Source organism: Eurytemora carolleeae, unplaced genomic scaffold (assembly GCF_000591075.1).
Source record: "Eurytemora carolleeae unplaced genomic scaffold, Eaff_2.0 scaffold541, whole genome shotgun sequence".
Taxonomy (NCBI): Eukaryota; Metazoa; Arthropoda; class Copepoda; order Calanoida; family Temoridae; genus Eurytemora; species Eurytemora carolleeae.
Window position 1 is genome coordinate 335,865 of NW_019396589.1, and position 17,837 is coordinate 353,701.

At 32.9% G+C, this 17,837-nt stretch overlaps 3 protein-coding genes across 4 annotated transcripts in view; all 3 read left to right on the plus strand.

Moving 5' to 3' along the window:
• The window catches only part of LOC111705974 (protein Spindly-B), a 15,509-nt gene extending 11,589 nt beyond the window's left edge, over window positions 1–3,920 (plus strand). The window contains exons 13-18 of one of the 2 annotated variants that reach the window (XM_023478699.1): window positions 158–264; window positions 478–565; window positions 1,232–1,305; window positions 1,592–1,712; window positions 2,204–2,421; window positions 3,226–3,920. In XM_023478699.1, the coding sequence (XP_023334467.1) occupies window positions 158–264; window positions 478–565; window positions 1,232–1,305; window positions 1,592–1,712; window positions 2,204–2,421; window positions 3,226–3,318 (701 nt within the window). In that variant the 3' untranslated portion in view covers window positions 3,319–3,920. Of the gene's footprint in view, window positions 1–157; window positions 265–477; window positions 566–1,231; window positions 1,306–1,586; window positions 1,713–2,203; window positions 2,422–3,225 lie in introns of both variants that reach the window. The other variant, XM_023478700.1, reaches the window with a different exon arrangement.
• Window positions 3,921–6,041, plus strand: LOC111705977 (acyl carrier protein, mitochondrial). Its single transcript, XM_023478704.1, has 4 exons — window positions 3,921–4,025; window positions 4,356–4,459; window positions 5,115–5,220; window positions 5,776–6,041. Exons 1-4 carry the CDS (start codon window positions 3,927–3,929, stop codon window positions 5,893–5,895), a joined length of 429 nt encoding a protein of 142 aa, XP_023334472.1. The 5' UTR covers window positions 3,921–3,926; the 3' UTR covers window positions 5,896–6,041.
• Window positions 6,031–15,303, plus strand: LOC111705976 (OTU domain-containing protein 3). Its single transcript, XM_023478703.1, has 13 exons — window positions 6,031–6,123; window positions 6,284–6,369; window positions 7,242–7,314; window positions 9,147–9,233; window positions 9,798–9,885; window positions 10,077–10,133; window positions 10,555–10,604; window positions 10,943–11,052; window positions 11,742–11,809; window positions 12,579–12,656; window positions 13,101–13,223; window positions 14,018–14,074; window positions 14,746–15,303. Exons 1-13 carry the CDS (start codon window positions 6,053–6,055, stop codon window positions 14,854–14,856), a joined length of 1,059 nt encoding a protein of 352 aa, XP_023334471.1. The 5' UTR covers window positions 6,031–6,052; the 3' UTR covers window positions 14,857–15,303.
• The last annotated feature ends 2,534 nt before the right edge of the window (window positions 15,304–17,837 follow it).

Here is a 17,837-nt window from a genome sequence, read left to right on the forward strand (position 1 = left end):
AACGAATAAAAAATTGTTTAAAATCAAAACAAAATTTGTAATATAGTTTATCCATGATGATTATATGTAAAATTAATGTAAATTTCAATTGTCAAGTATTCTGAATAAACATTTAAATAAAATAATTGCAATATCCCTTGAGTTGTTAATATTATAGTTGCAATCTGCCATGATCTGAGGAGTAAGGAGTATCAGTACCTGGCCCACCTACTGCAGGAGGCGCAGAACAAGAATAAGGAGTTTCAGGAGGAAATGAGAAAACAGGTCAAATTATCCTAATCTGTTTTTCCTTCTGTCTGTCTGTTTATTTGACTGAATGTATCTTTATCTGTCCGTTTGTCTGACTTCTCGGTGTTAATGGTTGAAGGGGGGATGGGTGTTTAATCGAATTAGATTGGTCTGCTTAAGATGGAGATCAATGCTTGATTCCGATATTTACAACTTCTGGCTCCATTAAATATTTTCCGGTTTGTTTAGGTTCGGTTAAATATGGAGGAGTCAGACAAGCAACAAGAACTCTGTAGGAAACTTCATTCCTCAGAACAACAGATTAATAAACTGAAAGGGAAATAATCTCATTTTTAAACTAGTAAGAAAGCCAGTGCTTGGAATTCATCTGAAATGGTCGGATCTGGATCCAGTGGCCGAATTTAAAGAAATTGAGCGGCGGTTTAAATTTAAGTCGCGGCTTAAATATGGTTGGTTCCACTTAAAATTGTATCAAATGTTTCAAGATTTAAGCCGGCACTTAATTTAAACCGGGTTTTGGCAGATTTAAACCACGGCTCAAATTCTTTAAATTCCATCTCAGATCATAACATTTCCTTAAGATTTACTTCATTTTTGGACAAATGAAGAATTTACTAATTTATTTGCTTTTTTATGCTAAAAATTGATAAACTATTAAGATTAGGAAGCTTTAAAAAATCTTTTTTTACGAGTTGAGAGCAAAAAGGTTTTTTACAGGATTTGATGACATTTTTCCTACTGGAGTCACATCTTTTTGCAGATCGAGGATGATCCGGGAAGCCAAAATAATGCGGATCCAACGAACATTGACAGAATAAAAAACTTTTTACGAAGTTCATCATTTCAGGAGCTTGTATATTGTATATTGTATATTGTATATTGTATATTGTCATGAGTTTGTCATTTGGCAGATTTCCACAATTTTTATTTCTGTTGAATGTGCAAATTTCTTTTGAAAAGTTTGCGATTATTTGTGATCCAGCGGAGAGTTATACACTGAGAATTCAAGTGGAAGAACTGAAAGCTGGAACATTTACCAACAAATATACGAAAAAGGAACTTGTTTCAGCAACATTAATTACAATTACAGTTCTGATTTGATTTGATTTGATTTGATTTGATTTGATTTGATTTGATTTGATTTGATTTGATTTGATTTGATTTGATTTGATTTGATTTGATTTGAATATTTGTAAAATGATATCAACTAAAAGCTTTTAAAATGATATAAGAAGCTTAAGGGTAGAAAAGTATTATGAAGTATAAAATATACTTTTGTTGGGAAGAAATTTGACAACATCTAACTTCTCACATTCCTTTTTAGCTGAACCATGTATTAAAGGAACCTAAGAAGCGTATAGTAGAACAAATTAATTTCAACGATTTAAAGGAGAAAGAGGAGAAGGAGAATGTTCTTGTATCAAGTCAAGAGTTTCAACCTAAAGAAATCCTCCTTAAACAAGGTAAGGTGAATTTGGTTAGGATCATTTTTCATTTTCATTGGTCATTGATCATGGACATTGTTATGGTTTTATCAAAATTAAGGTTACTTTGATCATTGGTCATTGAATATGGTCTTGACCATTGTTATGGCTTTAATCATAGGTTATATTAATTTGATCATTGGACCTTATTATAACGTTAATCATAGCATTGGATTATTTTGCGTTAGGTCAACTGGTAAAGTAATTTGGTAACTCGCAATTGTTCTTTTGTTTTTGGCCATTGGTCATGGGTCTATGGTTTTCACTTTTGGCCATTGGTCATGTTCGATGCAAAAAAAATAACGATAAAATTCCCTTCTAGTATACATTCTGCAGTATGGATTTTTTTCTACTTCTTGACATAAAACTTTTAATTGTTTACAACAACATGATTAATTTCTGTCCCTAATATAAATCATTCAACATTTACTGATCGTATTAGATGGAAATATATGGACCCCTGGTTTTAGACGGAACGAGACGAGTTGTATCCAAGAAGGAAGATGATTTGAAGAGGAAGAAGGAGGTGGAGGTTAGGGAGGAGAAGGAGGAGAAGGTGGAGACGGGAGAACCGGAAAAGAAACGGCGAGGTATTGTGCTCTGCGACAAGGTTGAGGAGATTTCAACGAACGGAGAACAAACTCAAGGGGTGCTAGCGCAAGAAGGAAAAGAGACCAATAAGGAAAAGGTAAATCTTGATTGATTATTTTATTGTTTAGTGGATTAATTGATAAAAGATTTGAATACCCATATATATTTATATTTTGATTGAATGATTGGTTGGTTGGTTTATTGATTGGTTGGTTGATTGATTGGTTGATAAATTGGTTGATTGATTGGTTGATTGAAAGATTGATTGTTTGAAGTATTTTAAGTAAGTAAGTAAGTAAGTAAGTAAGTAAGTAAGTGAGATTTATTAGAGATAAATCAAGATCATAATACATATTATAATATGATTAACATTCTCATAAGAATATAATTGAATATATCATGGGTTTTATCACAGATTAAGATAAGGTTATATCATAGGAAGTTTAATTTTCTCTGCATATAGGGAATAGCAGATTTTCTGTATTTCTCCGTTCTAGCATAGTTGACAGTAAATAGTTCAACGTTCCGTAGCTGGTGGTTGTGAGTTACTGGTTCTACCGGGAATAGGGCAGAATGCCTTTGAGATTTTAGACATTTTTTAGCAAAGGATAAACAAAGTTTCTCTCTCCTAATACTTAAGGTTTCTAGTTCCAGAACTGATAGAGCAGATTGATAATTAACATATACTGGGCCTAGAATAACTTTTAGGGACACCTTCTGAACCCTTTCTAGGGCCTCACCCTGTGCTATGGTTAAAGAGGAACTCCATACTACACAACAGTACTCAAGAATACTACGTATATACGCAATGTAAACTCTAACCAGGTCTTTGAAGTATTGATAGATTGGTTGATTTATTGGTTGATTGATTGATTAATTTATTGATTGGTTGATTGATCAGGCTGGTGTGGAGGGTCGAGGACGCGGGCGTAAACATTTTACGTCAAAGGAAGTTCATTCAGCAGAACCAGCAGCCGAATGTAAACAACAATAACAACAGCAGCAGTAATAAAAACCATAACAACAACATTAGCTATGATAACAATATCAATAGCAGGAAGAACATTGACAACGAAAACAACATTAACAACAAAAATAACATCTTATAAAACTCTTAGCTATGAAACTTTGTATCTTGTTAGTTTTTGAGAAAAAAAAATCTTAGTACCTCAATGTAAACAAATACGCTTAAGTAACGCATTTAAAACTTTTTTTTTGTTAAAAAAAGGGGCAGAATATTATATTTATGATTTATATTGAAAGGACATTTTATGTAAAAAAAACGAGCAGATTTATTTTTTTGATGACTTTATAAAGGGACCAGTGTAATTTTTATATATATATTCGGAGATTATTGATGTTCACTGGTCAGCTTTGAAATTATTATTAATTATATACTGTTAAAGGACTGGAGACATAATATCTAGTGACCCTCCATTTGTACAGCATGTCCGAGGTACCCTTGTGAATTGTGCATTCCACTCTTAAACTAGAGGGTCACTTGAAATTACGTCTACAGTCCCTTTATTTCCTATCCCATGACCTGATTTATCTTAGTTGAATATCCTCTACTGATTAGGTGTACCTGGATTTCAGGTTAGAATGTCTGTATCCCGAGTATGTATTGGATTGTTAAGACCAGCGACCAGGCTGGTCAGAGCAGAGGCCAGACTCTCATCAGCCTTTATTAAATGCAACCAGGTCAAATTTCTAGGGTTGTTAACACTTCTTGGATAATCAAGATTGAAACCGTAAACATTGAAATCTTTCGCACCTGAGAATTTGATTTAGATGAATTCTCGCTCAAATACTTAAAATAATTCTTATTCAGCTTTTCATTGTTGCTTTCTTTCTAAAAAACACCTTTTTTCGCCTCAAGTTAAGAATGTTTGAGTTGGGAGCAAAACAAATAGGTTTTTTGCGGCAATTAAAGGGGAAAATGAATTATTGATGTTTTTTTTTTTGGGGGGGGGGGGCGTGTAAGTCTTAACATTATACACCCCTGCAGCTTATAAATTGTTTCTATGCTAGGTTGAGCATAGAGAAAGGTTCTCAGTTCCTGCTCCTACCTTTAATCTATCCTTGAGAAACTACAGCTCGAAGGAACCAATGAATCTTAAAAGCATTGCAGAAAGGTAACAATAAAAATATTAGTTTCTTAAAGGGACTGTAAGCATAATTGCAAGTACCACTTAAGACAATGATGACATTTACCGATTCACATCGGTACCCTTGAAGCATTTATCTCATCAACAATATGGAAGATAACGTCGTTTTTTAAGGATAAAAGTATTTAATTCCCATAAAGCTTTCTGCAGTTGAGATGTACAAGACACTTTTGTTGAGAAATCACGATTAAAAAATTAGACAAAGCTTTAAAGGTACCGTAGTGAATCAGGCATAGCCATCTTAGCATAGAGAGTCTCTTGAGATAAATCTTTCTGTCCCTTTACAGGGATTATTAACGTAAACTTATAACTCTTAAATTATCTTAACTTAGGAAGCAATTGCGAAGATAGCTCCGTTTTCGTTTCTTAAAGAGTTTTAACGGAAATCGACCATTTAGAAGTTAAGGGTTTTTTGCTGATATTCTTCAGAATCAGAGGAAGGGAGAGGGTGGATTTTTGAAGTATAAAATATATAGTATATATGTTAGTCAACTTGTTTCTTTTAAGTTTTGACCCAGGCATCAACATTAAATGCTCTCAGTCAAGGGAACATAATGATAAGAAACTTAAAATATTTTAAAGAAATCAATCAATACCATTGGTTCAACCCATCATTGTTCAGGGTTATCCTTGTATTAAACCTGTATGATAAAGTGGACCCGGAGAAGCTTACACTTGAATCCCATTTCTTTAAGGATCTTGGACTAGACTCCCTGGATCATGTTGAGGTTGGTAAATTCAATTTTTAGAAGAATGCTACGACATTTGGACTTCCGTAATTTTTGATTTGTCAAATTTTTAAATTTTAGATTTTTCCGTTTTGCTTGGCTTTGTTGTAGTTTCCTTCAGAGGGCCTAACCGAACCCTAAATAATGTCATGAGAAATTGTTTTTCTTACAGAAAAAATATATAAATAAAAGAAAGTTTTTTATGTTTAAAAAATTATATTTAACTACTTTAGAAGTAAATTTATTGCTTCTTGATGTAAATACATGATAAATAACGAGTGTATTAAAGGAGAGGAAGATAAGTAGGTCTTTTCTGGGTCTAGAATCCAACGCAACTGATATGCAGATTTTATAATCCTCTTCACTACTAGTTTTAAATCCCCCCTTTCATCCTCATTCCTCAAAGATGAAAAATATGTAGCTTTATTTCAATCATTTGCATCTAGTTAAACTTTTCTTTTTATATTAGAAATTGTTGATAAACTTTTGTTTCAGAAACCCTAAATCAATACATAGGGGGAAAAGAGCTCCTTGTTCATCTTTCCTATCTCTCAGGTTATTTTGTCAATGGAGGATGAGTTTGGATTTGAGATCCCTGACGATCATGGAGAGAAGCTTCTAACCCCTGCACAGATCGTCCGCTACGTCGCTGATCATGAAGATATCTATCATTAATCTGACCCCCTCTCTCCGCGGAAAAAAAAGTTGTTAAAAGATTATAAATCCATTCTTTTGTAACCGTAGTCAATATAAGATATCAATCTCGGCATTAAATCTTAATCTGATATTTGGTTCAGATCAAGTATTTATATATTTCAGAAGATCATGAAATATGCCTGGGTATAAGAAGAAGGGTGATAAGGAGCACAAGGCCGCCAGACGCAGAGAGAAAAGAGAAAAAAGGTTTTTTTTTTAAAGTAGCCTTAATAATTCACATTGTTGTTCTGAATCGATCAGCAAAAAGAATGATCAGAATGTATTTTAATCGAAGCAAAACCATCAACCATGGCCATTTCTGAAAACTAAATCATTTGATCTGATCTCATTTCATTTCATTGTTTAGAGAAGAGATGGGAGAATATACAGATGATTATGATCAGTTAAATCAACAGCTCTCAACTCTAGGGCTGGCATTAAGGCAAATTCCAGGTAAAAGATTATGATTAGCTGAATTGGCAGGTTGCAACTCCAGGGCTGGCATCTCGATTAATTCCAGGTAAAAGATTATGATCAGTTTAATCATCATCAGCTTTCAACTCTAGGGCTGGCATCTAGATTAGTTCCAGGAAAAGGATTATGATCAGTTACATCAACAGTTCTCACCTCTAGGGTTTGCATCTAGATTAGTTCCAGACAAAAGATTATGATCAGTTAGATCAACAGCTCTCAACTCTAGGGTTGGCATCTAGATTAGTTCGAGGTAACGGATTATGATCAGTTAGATCAACAGCTTTCAACTCTAGGGCTGGCATCTAGATTAGTTCCAGGTAACGGATTATGATCAGTTAGATCAACAGCTTTCAACTCTAGGGCTGGCATCTAGGAAAATTCCAGGTAAAGGATTATGATCAGTTAGATCAACAGCTCTCAACTCTAGTGCTGGCATTGAGGCAAATTCTAGGTAAAAGATTATCAGCTGCTAAATCAACAGCTCTCAAACCTAGAGGGCCATCACCTAGACAAACAAAAGATTATGGTATGCCTGATGATTTGATCAAAACTCATAGCTCGAAGCGGAAGACTGACTTGAGGCAAATTATAGATTTAACAATATAATCAGCTCTCTAAACCCTTAAAATCTATTTATTGAGACTAACTCCAGAGATTGAGGCAAATTATAGGTTTAAGATCAGCTGATCAGCAGCTCTCTCAAAGGTCGGTTTTAATAATGGGAAGAAGTGGTTTAACTACTTTTTTTATTTCATTAATCCTGACCTCAGGTTTAGAATTAATGAAATGAAATAATTTAGATCGTTTATCCAGTGTTATAAGGAAAATTCTTAATTCGGCAATTGTTTTAGGTGATGGAAATTGTTTGTTTCGAGCTCTTTGTGATCAAATAGAAGGCTCTTCTCATAACCATTTTAAACACAGGTATTAGGAGAGTGTACAGTACATTATTGGACACAGTACAGGACATTTTTGCACCCAGGACATTTCAGTACATTACAGGTAATTTCAGTATATTACAGGTAATTTCAGTACATTACAGGACATTATAGTACAGGACATTTGAGCACATTCCAGGGCATTTCAGTACATTTTACGACATTTCAGTACATTTTACGACATTTCAGTACATTCTACAACATTTCAGAACATTACATGACATTATTGTACAGGACATATGAGCACATTCCAAGGCATTTCAGTACATTTTACGACATTTCAGTACATTTTACGACATTTCAGTACATTTTACGACATTTCAGTACATTTTACGACATTTCAGTACATTCTACGACATTTCAGTACATTCTACAACATTTTGAACATTACATGACATTATTGTACAGGACATATGAGCACATTCCAGGACATTTCAGTACATTTTACGACATTTCAGTACATTACAGGACATGGCAGTATATTATAGGTTATTTATGAACATGATCGTACATTGCATTATATTACTGTACTTGGCAGTACATTAAAGGACATTACGGAACATTATTGTACTAAGCAGTACATTATAAGAGAAGTCTGTACATAAAGGACTTTTCTTGACATTACAGGTAGTTCTGTACATCAAAGGACATTTTAATACATTACAAGACATTTTACTTTATTAAAGGACATTTCTGTACATTAAAAGACATTTTAGTACATCAATGAACACATTAGTACATTTCAGTACATCACAGGACATTTCAGTACATTACAGGACCTTTTAGTACATTACAGGACATTTTAGGACAGTACAGGATTTTGCCGTACATTATAGGACATTTTGCTGTATTACAGGACATTTCCGTATATAACGGACATTTCTTTTCAATGACATTTCAGTTCATTACATGATATTTCTGTGCATTACAGAACATTTTTGTACATTACAGGATATTTTTCTAGATTACAGAACATTTGTGTACATTATTGGACATTGCAATAGATTAAAGGACATTGGAATAAATTAAGGACATTTTTGAACATTATAAGGCATTTCAGTGCATCTAGGGATGTTAACGTTTTCATTTTTCAGAAAAACGATCGTTTCGTTATGAAAACGACGACGAAAAATCGAAAACGAAACGATCGTTTTAAAAAACGATCGTTTTTTTTAAAAAGTTCGTTTTTTGAAAATGGTCGTTTTTAAAACGATCGGTTTTCAAAACGCTCGGTTTTCAAAACGCTCGTTTTAAAAATGATCGTTTTATAAAATTCGTCGTTTCGTTAACGATCGTTAACGACGACCCTTCGTTAATGATCGTTAACGAAGAGAGGAAACCGACCTGAAGGGCATCTGTACTTATCATTGAGTAGTTTTTAAGAAAATAGCAAGAAGTTTTAACCCTCCCACAACTGTTAAACTTCATGTAAGACGACATTCAAAAAAATTTCATGTAATTTTTTTCAAAAAGGATCGTTTTTTAAAAACAATCGTATAAAAAACGGTCGCAAATCGTTTAAATAAAAAACGATCGTTTTCAAAAACGATCGTTATTCGTTTTATTAAAGTTCAAAACGAGTGGGTCGTTTTAAAAAACGATCGTTTTTTTCCGAAAACGAAACGATCGTTTTTGAAAACGAAACAAAAAACGATCTTCTAACGATCGTTTAACGATCGTTTACAAAAACGATTAATAACCCTAAGTGCATTATAGACATTGCATTACATCACAGTTCCATTTCAGTTCAGTACAATACATTACATTACATTTAACTCTACTTGAATTTTCTTTTTAAAAAAATCAATTTTCCTCTAGGGAGAATGTTGTTCAGTACATGGTTGAGCACAGAGAAGATTTTGAACCATTTGTTGAAGATGATATTAGTTTTGATCAACATCTTAGGTAAACAGTAAAATCATCTTTTTTTCAGGTGTAAATACTTAGATGAAGTATGGGTGAAGCGCAAATTTTGTATTTTAGAGTTAAATTCGTTGAATTGGGGAAATTAACTAATTTTCGAACATTTGTGTATAAGTATCAAATAGGATAAAAAAAAATAATTTAATGTCCAATTTTTCATTTTCTTTCCTAGAGAGGGGGTGAGTGTGGAATCTGGAAATCATCTACCCCTGTCTTATTTCAGTGGGGGGGGGGGGGCGACGGATTTACCTGGTCAATGATTAAACCTTACGTCATTAAGATAAATACATCAATTACCTGTCCCTCATTTAAGCGGCTATCATTTTAAAACATTGATAATGCACAATATGAGAAATACATATTGCATCCACCACAGCTAACTTTATGTTATGGCTAGCTTGGGAACCACAATATAATGTTGAGGCAAATCGGTCAGAGGGTTCATCAGACAAACAAACTAACAGAGATTACTACTTTATATATATGATGAAAAATAAGACTTTGAAAAGCACGAGATTAAAACAATAAACTGTCCCTTGAATCTAGGAATCTGTCAGAGCCAGGAACTTTTGGTGGAAATGATAGCATTGTAGCATTTGCTCGTCTTCACAACCTAACTGTAGTCATTCATCAGGCATAAAAATTTATTTTTATTTTTAAGGGGTATATACTATATATATAAGTGTATTTTTTTTGATAATGATATGATGGCCTCTCTTTTATTTTATTTAAACGTGTTATTTTCTAATGAAAGATTTGAAAGATTTTAATTGAATTTTAAAAAAATCATTTAATATTTTTATTTTTAATGATATTTTGACTTAGGTTGATAAACCTTTGTGGCAAATTCATGGAGGGAGAGATGGAACACCTGGCTTTCAGGCATTTAGTCATTCATTTTTAATTCATTAATTAATTAATTTTTAATTTATTGATTGATTCATTTTTCATTTATTGATTAATTAATTTATTATTGATTTATTTTATTATTCATCCAATTCAGTCCTTTCATCCTATTATTTATTTGTATATTCAATATTCATAAATCAAAAGCTAAACATTAATTCTTATTCAGGCATTCTTCCATAAGTTCGGAAAATTTGAAATTATCTCTTTTTCCTATTTATTTATTTTCGGAAACTTATTAAAAAATCCATATTTACTTAAAGTAATATTTCATTTAGATTTACAATAGTACTATTTTTAAATTTATCAAATATCTCTTGTTTATAAATTTGAAAAATTGACACACTGTGAAGATATGCTCTTACTGTTTTTAAGTTTGATTGAATGAATGTTACAGGAGGCCCATGTTAGTTATCATAATGGTGATCATTATAATTCAGTTCGTAGGTAAACATTAAAGAGATAAATTACAGGGAACTGGCCTAGACCTCGATGTCTCGATCACACTAGACTTATGTCACAATCGGATATACATTAATTTCCATCCTTTGGTGGTTATTTTTGATGGGGTCTCGGCCTTGATTTCCACGGAATGATGGTTGATCTTTTATTTATTTATTTATTTATATAGAAAATTAAGACCAAGCCCCCCCCCCCCCCCGTCAAATGTCAGCAGGCAAAATGTTTTATTTTATTACATCTTCCTAGTTTTTTTTTTGGGGGGGGGGGCTCGTTGTGGCCGCGGGCCAGTAACCCTCAGCAATAACATTCATTGTAAAACTTAGATCTGGTGACACAAGCTGTGTTGGATCAGCTGGTATACGACTGGTCAGCTTGAAGGAGATTCTACAGAAACCTGGAAACCTGCACAGAGCTAGCAGTAGCTATATGACAGGTAGGATTGTAAACCAAATTTCAAGTTGTCTTTTATATAACAGTCGATTCACAACTGTACCCTTGAAACCTCTGTGGAGATATTATCATTTTTAAACCGTGAACCACAATTCATGATAATTTCTTGATATCTGATTTATACTTGATCAGATAACTCTTTAACGGCCCCGTTGTGATTCTTCGCTTACAGTCCCTTTAATAGTTCACCTTTAACCCTTATTGTTGAAAAGTTTTATATGTCTCTAATGAATCCTAAATAATTTGTCCTCAACACTGCATACTCAGTTTAACTACCTTACATAACCGGTCTGTCCCTTTAACCCTTCGTGTCATTAACGTTGTCATAAACTCATGGTATTTTAATCTAGATCCAAGTAGTTTCCTTCTTTTGCTTCTATTAATTCATTTCGTACAAATCATTCTTAATGAAGTTGAAGTGTTAGACTTAATATTAAGCAAAAATATTTTGATGATAAGTCCTTTAAAAGAAGTGGGGAACTCAGCCAACTGTACTGGGTATTTAAAGAAAAAAATGTAAGGCTAATATCCTTCTTAAATTGTTTGACAAAATCGATGCAATCGGGTGAGTTCCCCTTCGCGCTCATCCACCAACACTGCAAAAAAACAAAATTTTTCCGGGAAGAAAAAAAATTCAAAGATGTAATTACTTTTTATTTTTTTATATTTCAGATTCTGGAGAAGAGTCAGATTATGAAAATTCACCGAGTTCTTCCAAACTTGATCAATTAATTCAAGAAGTAAGTAAATAACCCCCCCTCCCCCCGATTTTATGTCATTAATTTGATTTCTTTTGTATCTTTCAGATTAGGAACTAAATAAAGGACGTAACGCTGCACCCAAATATACAATTTTCTACGATATTTAAATTTGAAGTAACCCTACATTTAAAGAATGATTGGGACTTGAAAAGAGGGACTTCTTGAAAAGAAAATGAGATATGTCAAAATAAGTAAAATGCAAAAAAGATTGTAATCTTTATATTTTTTAATCTTTACTCCTTTTATTATAGAGCTATTGAGATGAACAAAAATGTCTTGAATTTTCAATAAGTAACCTGTTACATTCCCTTTTCTCATTCTTGTTCGTACAATCAAAGCAAGAGGAGCTACAAGGTCGCAAAGTCGCTAGAGCAATGTCGCATAAATTTAACCTTCTGTCTAGTGACTATTGACTTACCGTAAATTTTCATAACTTTCCCCCAAAAAATAGGGCCTTGAGGATGATTAGACGCAGACAGACCAATTATTTTTTATTTCGCGTAATCATTACTGTTCCTTGTATCCGAGAAGAAACTCCTGGTAGGTTCCGACAATGACCTCCTGATCGGTTAACTCCATCATGATCTTCTCAAACTCAGTTATCTTAGAGCCCAGTTACATTTCCTTTTCTCATTCTTGTTCGTAAAATCAAAGCTAGAGGAGCTACAAGGTCGCAAAGTCGCACTTGCAATGTCGCATAAATTTTACCTTCTTCTGTCTAGTTTGCATAATATTATTTTACTTCCAGGTCTCTAGATTGACCGGAAACAAAGAACAGGAAGAGGAGATTATTCAAGCTTTGGAGAGAAGTGCTTACAGTGTTCAGGTATTGTAAAACTATATCTTGTATATGAACTATTAAGCAGGGTTTCAAATTTGTTTGATTTACAACGACACCCTTGAAACTGTAGATCTGATTAATAATGCAAAAGATATTATTTTCATTTTTCTAGGTTTAAAAGTGTTAAATTTTTGTATATTTTAATTCCTGCAGTAGAAATGCGCAAATCACTTTAGTAGAGAAACCACAACTTTTATTTGTTTCACTCTATTCGATCGTCAGTAAAAAAGAAACATTTTATTTTATAAGTCAATAGACAAGAAGTTTTTAAAATTTTTTTTTTTTTAAAGCAAATAAAAGCAAATATTATAAAAAAGAAAGATAAATGGACAAAGATAAATGAAAAAAAAAACACAAAATAATAACAAATGAATAAAATCGATTTTAAAAAAAATTATGCAATAAATTATTGTGTGAATATTTTTTAAGTCTGCAGTTGATTACATTCTTGAAGAACGAAGCAGGAACAGAAACAAGAACAGGAACAAAAATAGGAACGCTAACTCCATTTGGTCGGAACATGGAACAGGGAGCAGAATTATAGGAACACAGGTGACCTGTTAAAAATGCGCCTCTGTGTCCAGAAGGCCAGAAATTGTCGTCTTACTTATTTCACGTGACCTAGCTAGACCTAATAACTCCTTTTTTAGCAGTTTTTGTCATTCAATTGTGTGATAATGTAACTTCCAAACCATCCACGTCAAGTAAACCCTCTAGAAAAAATATGGTTTGTATATGTTTTATAAATTGTTTTATCTGTTTGTTTGTCTGATCATAACTCAGGAACCCCTGGACTGATTTGCCTCTCAATTTGATTTTGAGATTCTAAGTTGAGTGGGTCCACTTATAAAGAAAAAATCTAGTTTTCCGCTAAAAACGACCATGTGCGGGTAAACGATGGTAGTACATATGACTTATGAGTACCCTGGGCAACGCTTAAGTTCTCAAGCTATATACATAATAAAACAAGACATTCATATATATGCTACGTATTGCCAGCCAAACGGCTAGACCGATTGGGCTGAATTTTTTATGGACACTCATGGGTGGCTGGAGGTGTTATAGGCTAATAAAATTAGACATTTTTTTCAAAATCTTTTTTTTATTTTTTATTTCAAATTTTTTTACACTGGCAACGCCAGGCTCTTCTGCTATAGTTCATATAATTGATCTAGTTCCAAAACTAGAAACTAATATATTCTTCATGATCCAGAAAAAAGGGGGGAAAATACATGAGATCTCTAAGATTCGCTTTTTATTTTCCTCGATATCAGAATCCCAGAATCAGTCCTCTTAATCTGTACTTAAGAAATAAATACTCTCAATAGAACGTATTTAATTTTTAGGTTGGTGAGGTTTACAAGCCTCCAGTGAACAAGAACATGTCTTCAAAACGCCAAAAGGTGAATAAAGTAAAATGTTTTTGATAAAAATTTCGATTAGTTGTTGATTTGTTAAGTGGAAAATATTTTTCAGCGTTCTGTGGGAGGGGGTAAAATATTCCGAAGTAAACCAGGATTAGATTGATTAGTTTTTTACAATTAATTTATCCCAAGAAAAACTAGGATGGCCATTTTAGGTATTAATATCTGGTATTTAACAGTTGTGAAATCTAGAAAATCCTGGAAAATTGAGTTTATATTGAATTACTATGGGTTTGTGTCATCGATGCTGGATTGGTAGATTCGTGGAACATTCTAAGAGAAATCTTAGATGAACGATGGTTGGGAGACCTAAGCCCAAGTTTCCAGAAGAAATTCTGCGCCTATACATTTTTCGAAATGTGTACTAATAACATATAATTGAGCTTCTACTTTCAAGCTATTAACATCCAAAATCAATTGCTTTTACCAATGTAAAAAAAAAGTAAAAGAATTACTGAAAAATTTTTATACAGTCATAACCAGAAAGACCCGGAATTAATTGACATTTAAACATGTGACTTTATATAAATTTCTCGAGCAATTTTAAAAGCTCTCTAGGGCTATTTAGGGATTCCGGGTCTTTCTGATAATGACTGAATTTTATTTGTGAAGGGAAATGGTTTAATAAATTAATCCCTTGTCAATTTTAGGAATTAAAGAAACGAGAGCAGCGCCTACTAAAGGATACTCAGGGTAAAGGACCAAGTTTGGACCAACAGACAGACCAAATACTTACAAACATCAAAACCCTCACCATTTAAATCAATTCCGCAAATCCGCAAAGAAAGTGTCGCGGCATTTGATCAACATCGTCTTTTATATTAAGACCGCTCAGATATATTTGCGGCATTTGCACATTGTCATTGTTCTCAAAATTGTAAACAGTTAACATTTATTAGTTCACCAATGACATATCCAATGAAACAAAATATATTTTTCTTCTAAGTTGGGGGTTTTACAATTTTTACCATAATATTCTGCAAAGGTCAATTGGCAAAACCCTTCCCTCCCCTCAGCCTTATTAAATTCTTCCGATTTTTCCCTAATCTCACCCTTTTACAAAAAGATATAAGTTGAAATGTTTTTATCAAAACACTTATAGACTTTGGGTATTTAAATTTTTGACAATATGTTGTTAACTGTTCACTGTTAGTGTTCAGTACTATTAAATCACTTAAAAATTCCAAAATATATAATTAAATCACTTACTAATAGTATTATTCACTATACTAAATACTTTTATTAGGTTAACACCTCACTTAAATTAACTATTAATTAATTAACATTATTTTTTAAGTAACCACTCATCTCATTGTTATTCATGCCTAACATAATTTACTTTGGTTATTCGATTTCAAAGTTTATTTTTACATCAGCTTGATATCTAGTCCTAATAAACATATTATAGTTCATTAACTCTGTAAAATAAAAATAAAAAAATAAGATGTCTATTTTTAAATGTACGATATGCACATTGAAATAAAGAGAAATTTCTTTGTATTCTCTTAGTTTAAAACAATTTCCTTGCATGTTTGTTTTTTAGCCAACTCATTAAGTGGATACAGGGTTACCCAAAAAGTACGAGACTTCAGAGACGACTGTACAGAATTCATTTAAGTCTTTTTTATAAAACTTAAGGTTCTCTACAGTTATGAACTTATTTTTTTCTTAGCCAAATCATTATGATAACATTTAAAGATTTAACTAAAGGGAAAAAAATGAAACCCTTAGATCGTTATATTTAGCTTTAGGTCGACATTCAGGTCTCATCTCTTGTTTTTACCCCTGTTTGCCGTTTCTGTATTAGTATAATTAAATAATTTAAGGTATTTTTAAAAGTTTTTAGTTCCTGATGGAATTTTGATTTTATCATTTCTCCTAAAAAATTGGAAATTTGCCTTCGTTGTTTGTAGAGATTACCTGGCCGGTCAGGCGGGATGTGCATTGGTCTGGTTGTTTTTCCTTTAATTTTTGGCAGGGTCTAAATTTCGCATTGTGTAAAAATATTGCAATATTTCTGGCAAACTTAAATAGAATTCAGTTGTAAAATCTCGGAAGTCTTTTAAATAACTATTTAATCCCTAACTGAACGGACAAGACTCAAGTAAATAAAATGTTTGTTTTTTTACCTTTTTACTATGCAACGGTTGATCATTTATTATTTCTGCTAAGTTAAAGTATCATTCTTTTTGCGTATCACTGTACTATTAGAATCAATATCGATTCACATTGTTTTCAAATCTAATCAGTTGACCAGTGTCTTCCCAACCTGTAGGTAAAATTTTAACTGTTATAATTTTCATAGACGTTTTTTCTTTAAATTATTCTGTTTTATTTGACATTTTTTGGTTTAAGTACTGGTGAGGACAGGACATCATGTAGAATTTCGAAATATATAAACTGAAAAGTGGTCTCCATCGTTTGTTTCCAATCTGGGTTGGTTCGACGAGTTCAACTAACTATAGAATCAATACAATCATTAAATATGACATATCTCTCATCTGTGTAGTACCATTATCTGTGAACTATCCCTTTATCTTTGATGTTTCTATAATTCTCCATCTGTGATATGATTAATTACTCCCCCCCCCCCCCTTCTTCCACTAATCTATTCCTGAAATTATCTAGTATTGACATAAACCCCATTAATGTTATTCTCACTTCTACTAATTAGTTCAGGGGTAGTAAGAATAGGGGGGGGTTTTTCCACCACCCGACTCCTTCCTTCATTTAAAGTTTTTTTGCCATCTTTTATTTTAAAGGGTACAGAAAAAAAACAAGTCAAAGTCATTATTTTTATTTAGTAACCTATCTGTATCTAGTATTTCAAAGTCAGTATCCGTATTTAGTATTTGTATCATGCATCTGTGTTTAATATTTCTCAGTGTGTATCTGTATCTGTATTTATTAATTCTAATTCTGTATCTGTATGTATGTGTACTAAGTATTTCGCAGTCTGTATCTGTATTTTGTATTTGTCAGTCGAAACTGTTAGAGCTCTGATACAAGATACAGAAGTTGCTTGCGCTGAATTGATAATTAACTGTCTTTGTCTGCATTTAGATTTAATAATAGCAAGTGAAGTAGTTAAACTACGACAACGTAGACTTACTTGTGCATAAAATCAAAACTAGAGGAACTACGAGGTCACAAAGTCGTGTAAAATCAAAACTAGAGGAGCTACAAGGTCACAAAGTCGTGTAAAATCAAAACTAGAGGAGCTACAAGGTCACAAAGTCGTGTAAAATCAAAACTAGAGGAGCTACAAGGTCACAAAGTCGTGTAAAATCTAAACTTGAGGAGCTACAAGGTCACAAAGTCGTATAAAATCAAAACTAGAAGAGCTACAAGGTCACAAAGTCGTGTAAAATCAAAACTAGAGGAGCTACAAGGTCACAAAGTCGTGTAAAATCTAAACTTGAGGATCTACGAGGTCACAAAGTTGTACCAGTAATGTAGCATAGTCGACTAAGTAAAACCACATCTCTATATTTTAATGTTTCTATTACTAGTAGTAAATGCCATACTCTTAAAACTTCGTCCCAAACTGAATCAGTCCAGGTACAACGTGTCCGCTATCCAAGGACAAAATTCACCAGGCTACAATCCCGTGAACTATCAACGCCACTACCTCTGGGCAAGATCTCGGTATCTTTTACTCAGGCTCTAAATTCCACACAGGGACACAAGTATAGCTATTAAACAAGTTATTACTCAGGCTCTAATGCCACTCAGGAACAAA

Bases quoted from the DNA above. Each gene is read 5' to 3' on its own strand.
- LOC111705977 (XM_023478704.1), top strand. From the start codon at position 3,927: ATGTCTGTATCCCGAGTATGTATTGGATTGTTAAGACCAGCGACCAGG. The intron at 4,460-5,114 runs GTAACAATAAAA...ATCATTGTTCAG, and splicing joins CTTAAAAGCATTGCAGAAAG to GGTTATCCTTGTATTAAACC. The intron at 5,221-5,775 runs GTTGGTAAATTC...CCTATCTCTCAG, and splicing joins ACTCCCTGGATCATGTTGAG to GTTATTTTGTCAATGGAGGA.
- LOC111705976 (XM_023478703.1), top strand. From the start codon at position 6,053: ATGCCTGGGTATAAGAAGAAGGGTGATAAGGAGCACAAGGCCGCCAGA. The intron at 10,134-10,554 runs GCATTTAGTCAT...TGAATGTTACAG, and splicing joins ATGGAACACCTGGCTTTCAG to GAGGCCCATGTTAGTTATCA. The intron at 10,605-10,942 runs GTAAACATTAAA...TGTAAAACTTAG, and splicing joins CATTATAATTCAGTTCGTAG to ATCTGGTGACACAAGCTGTG.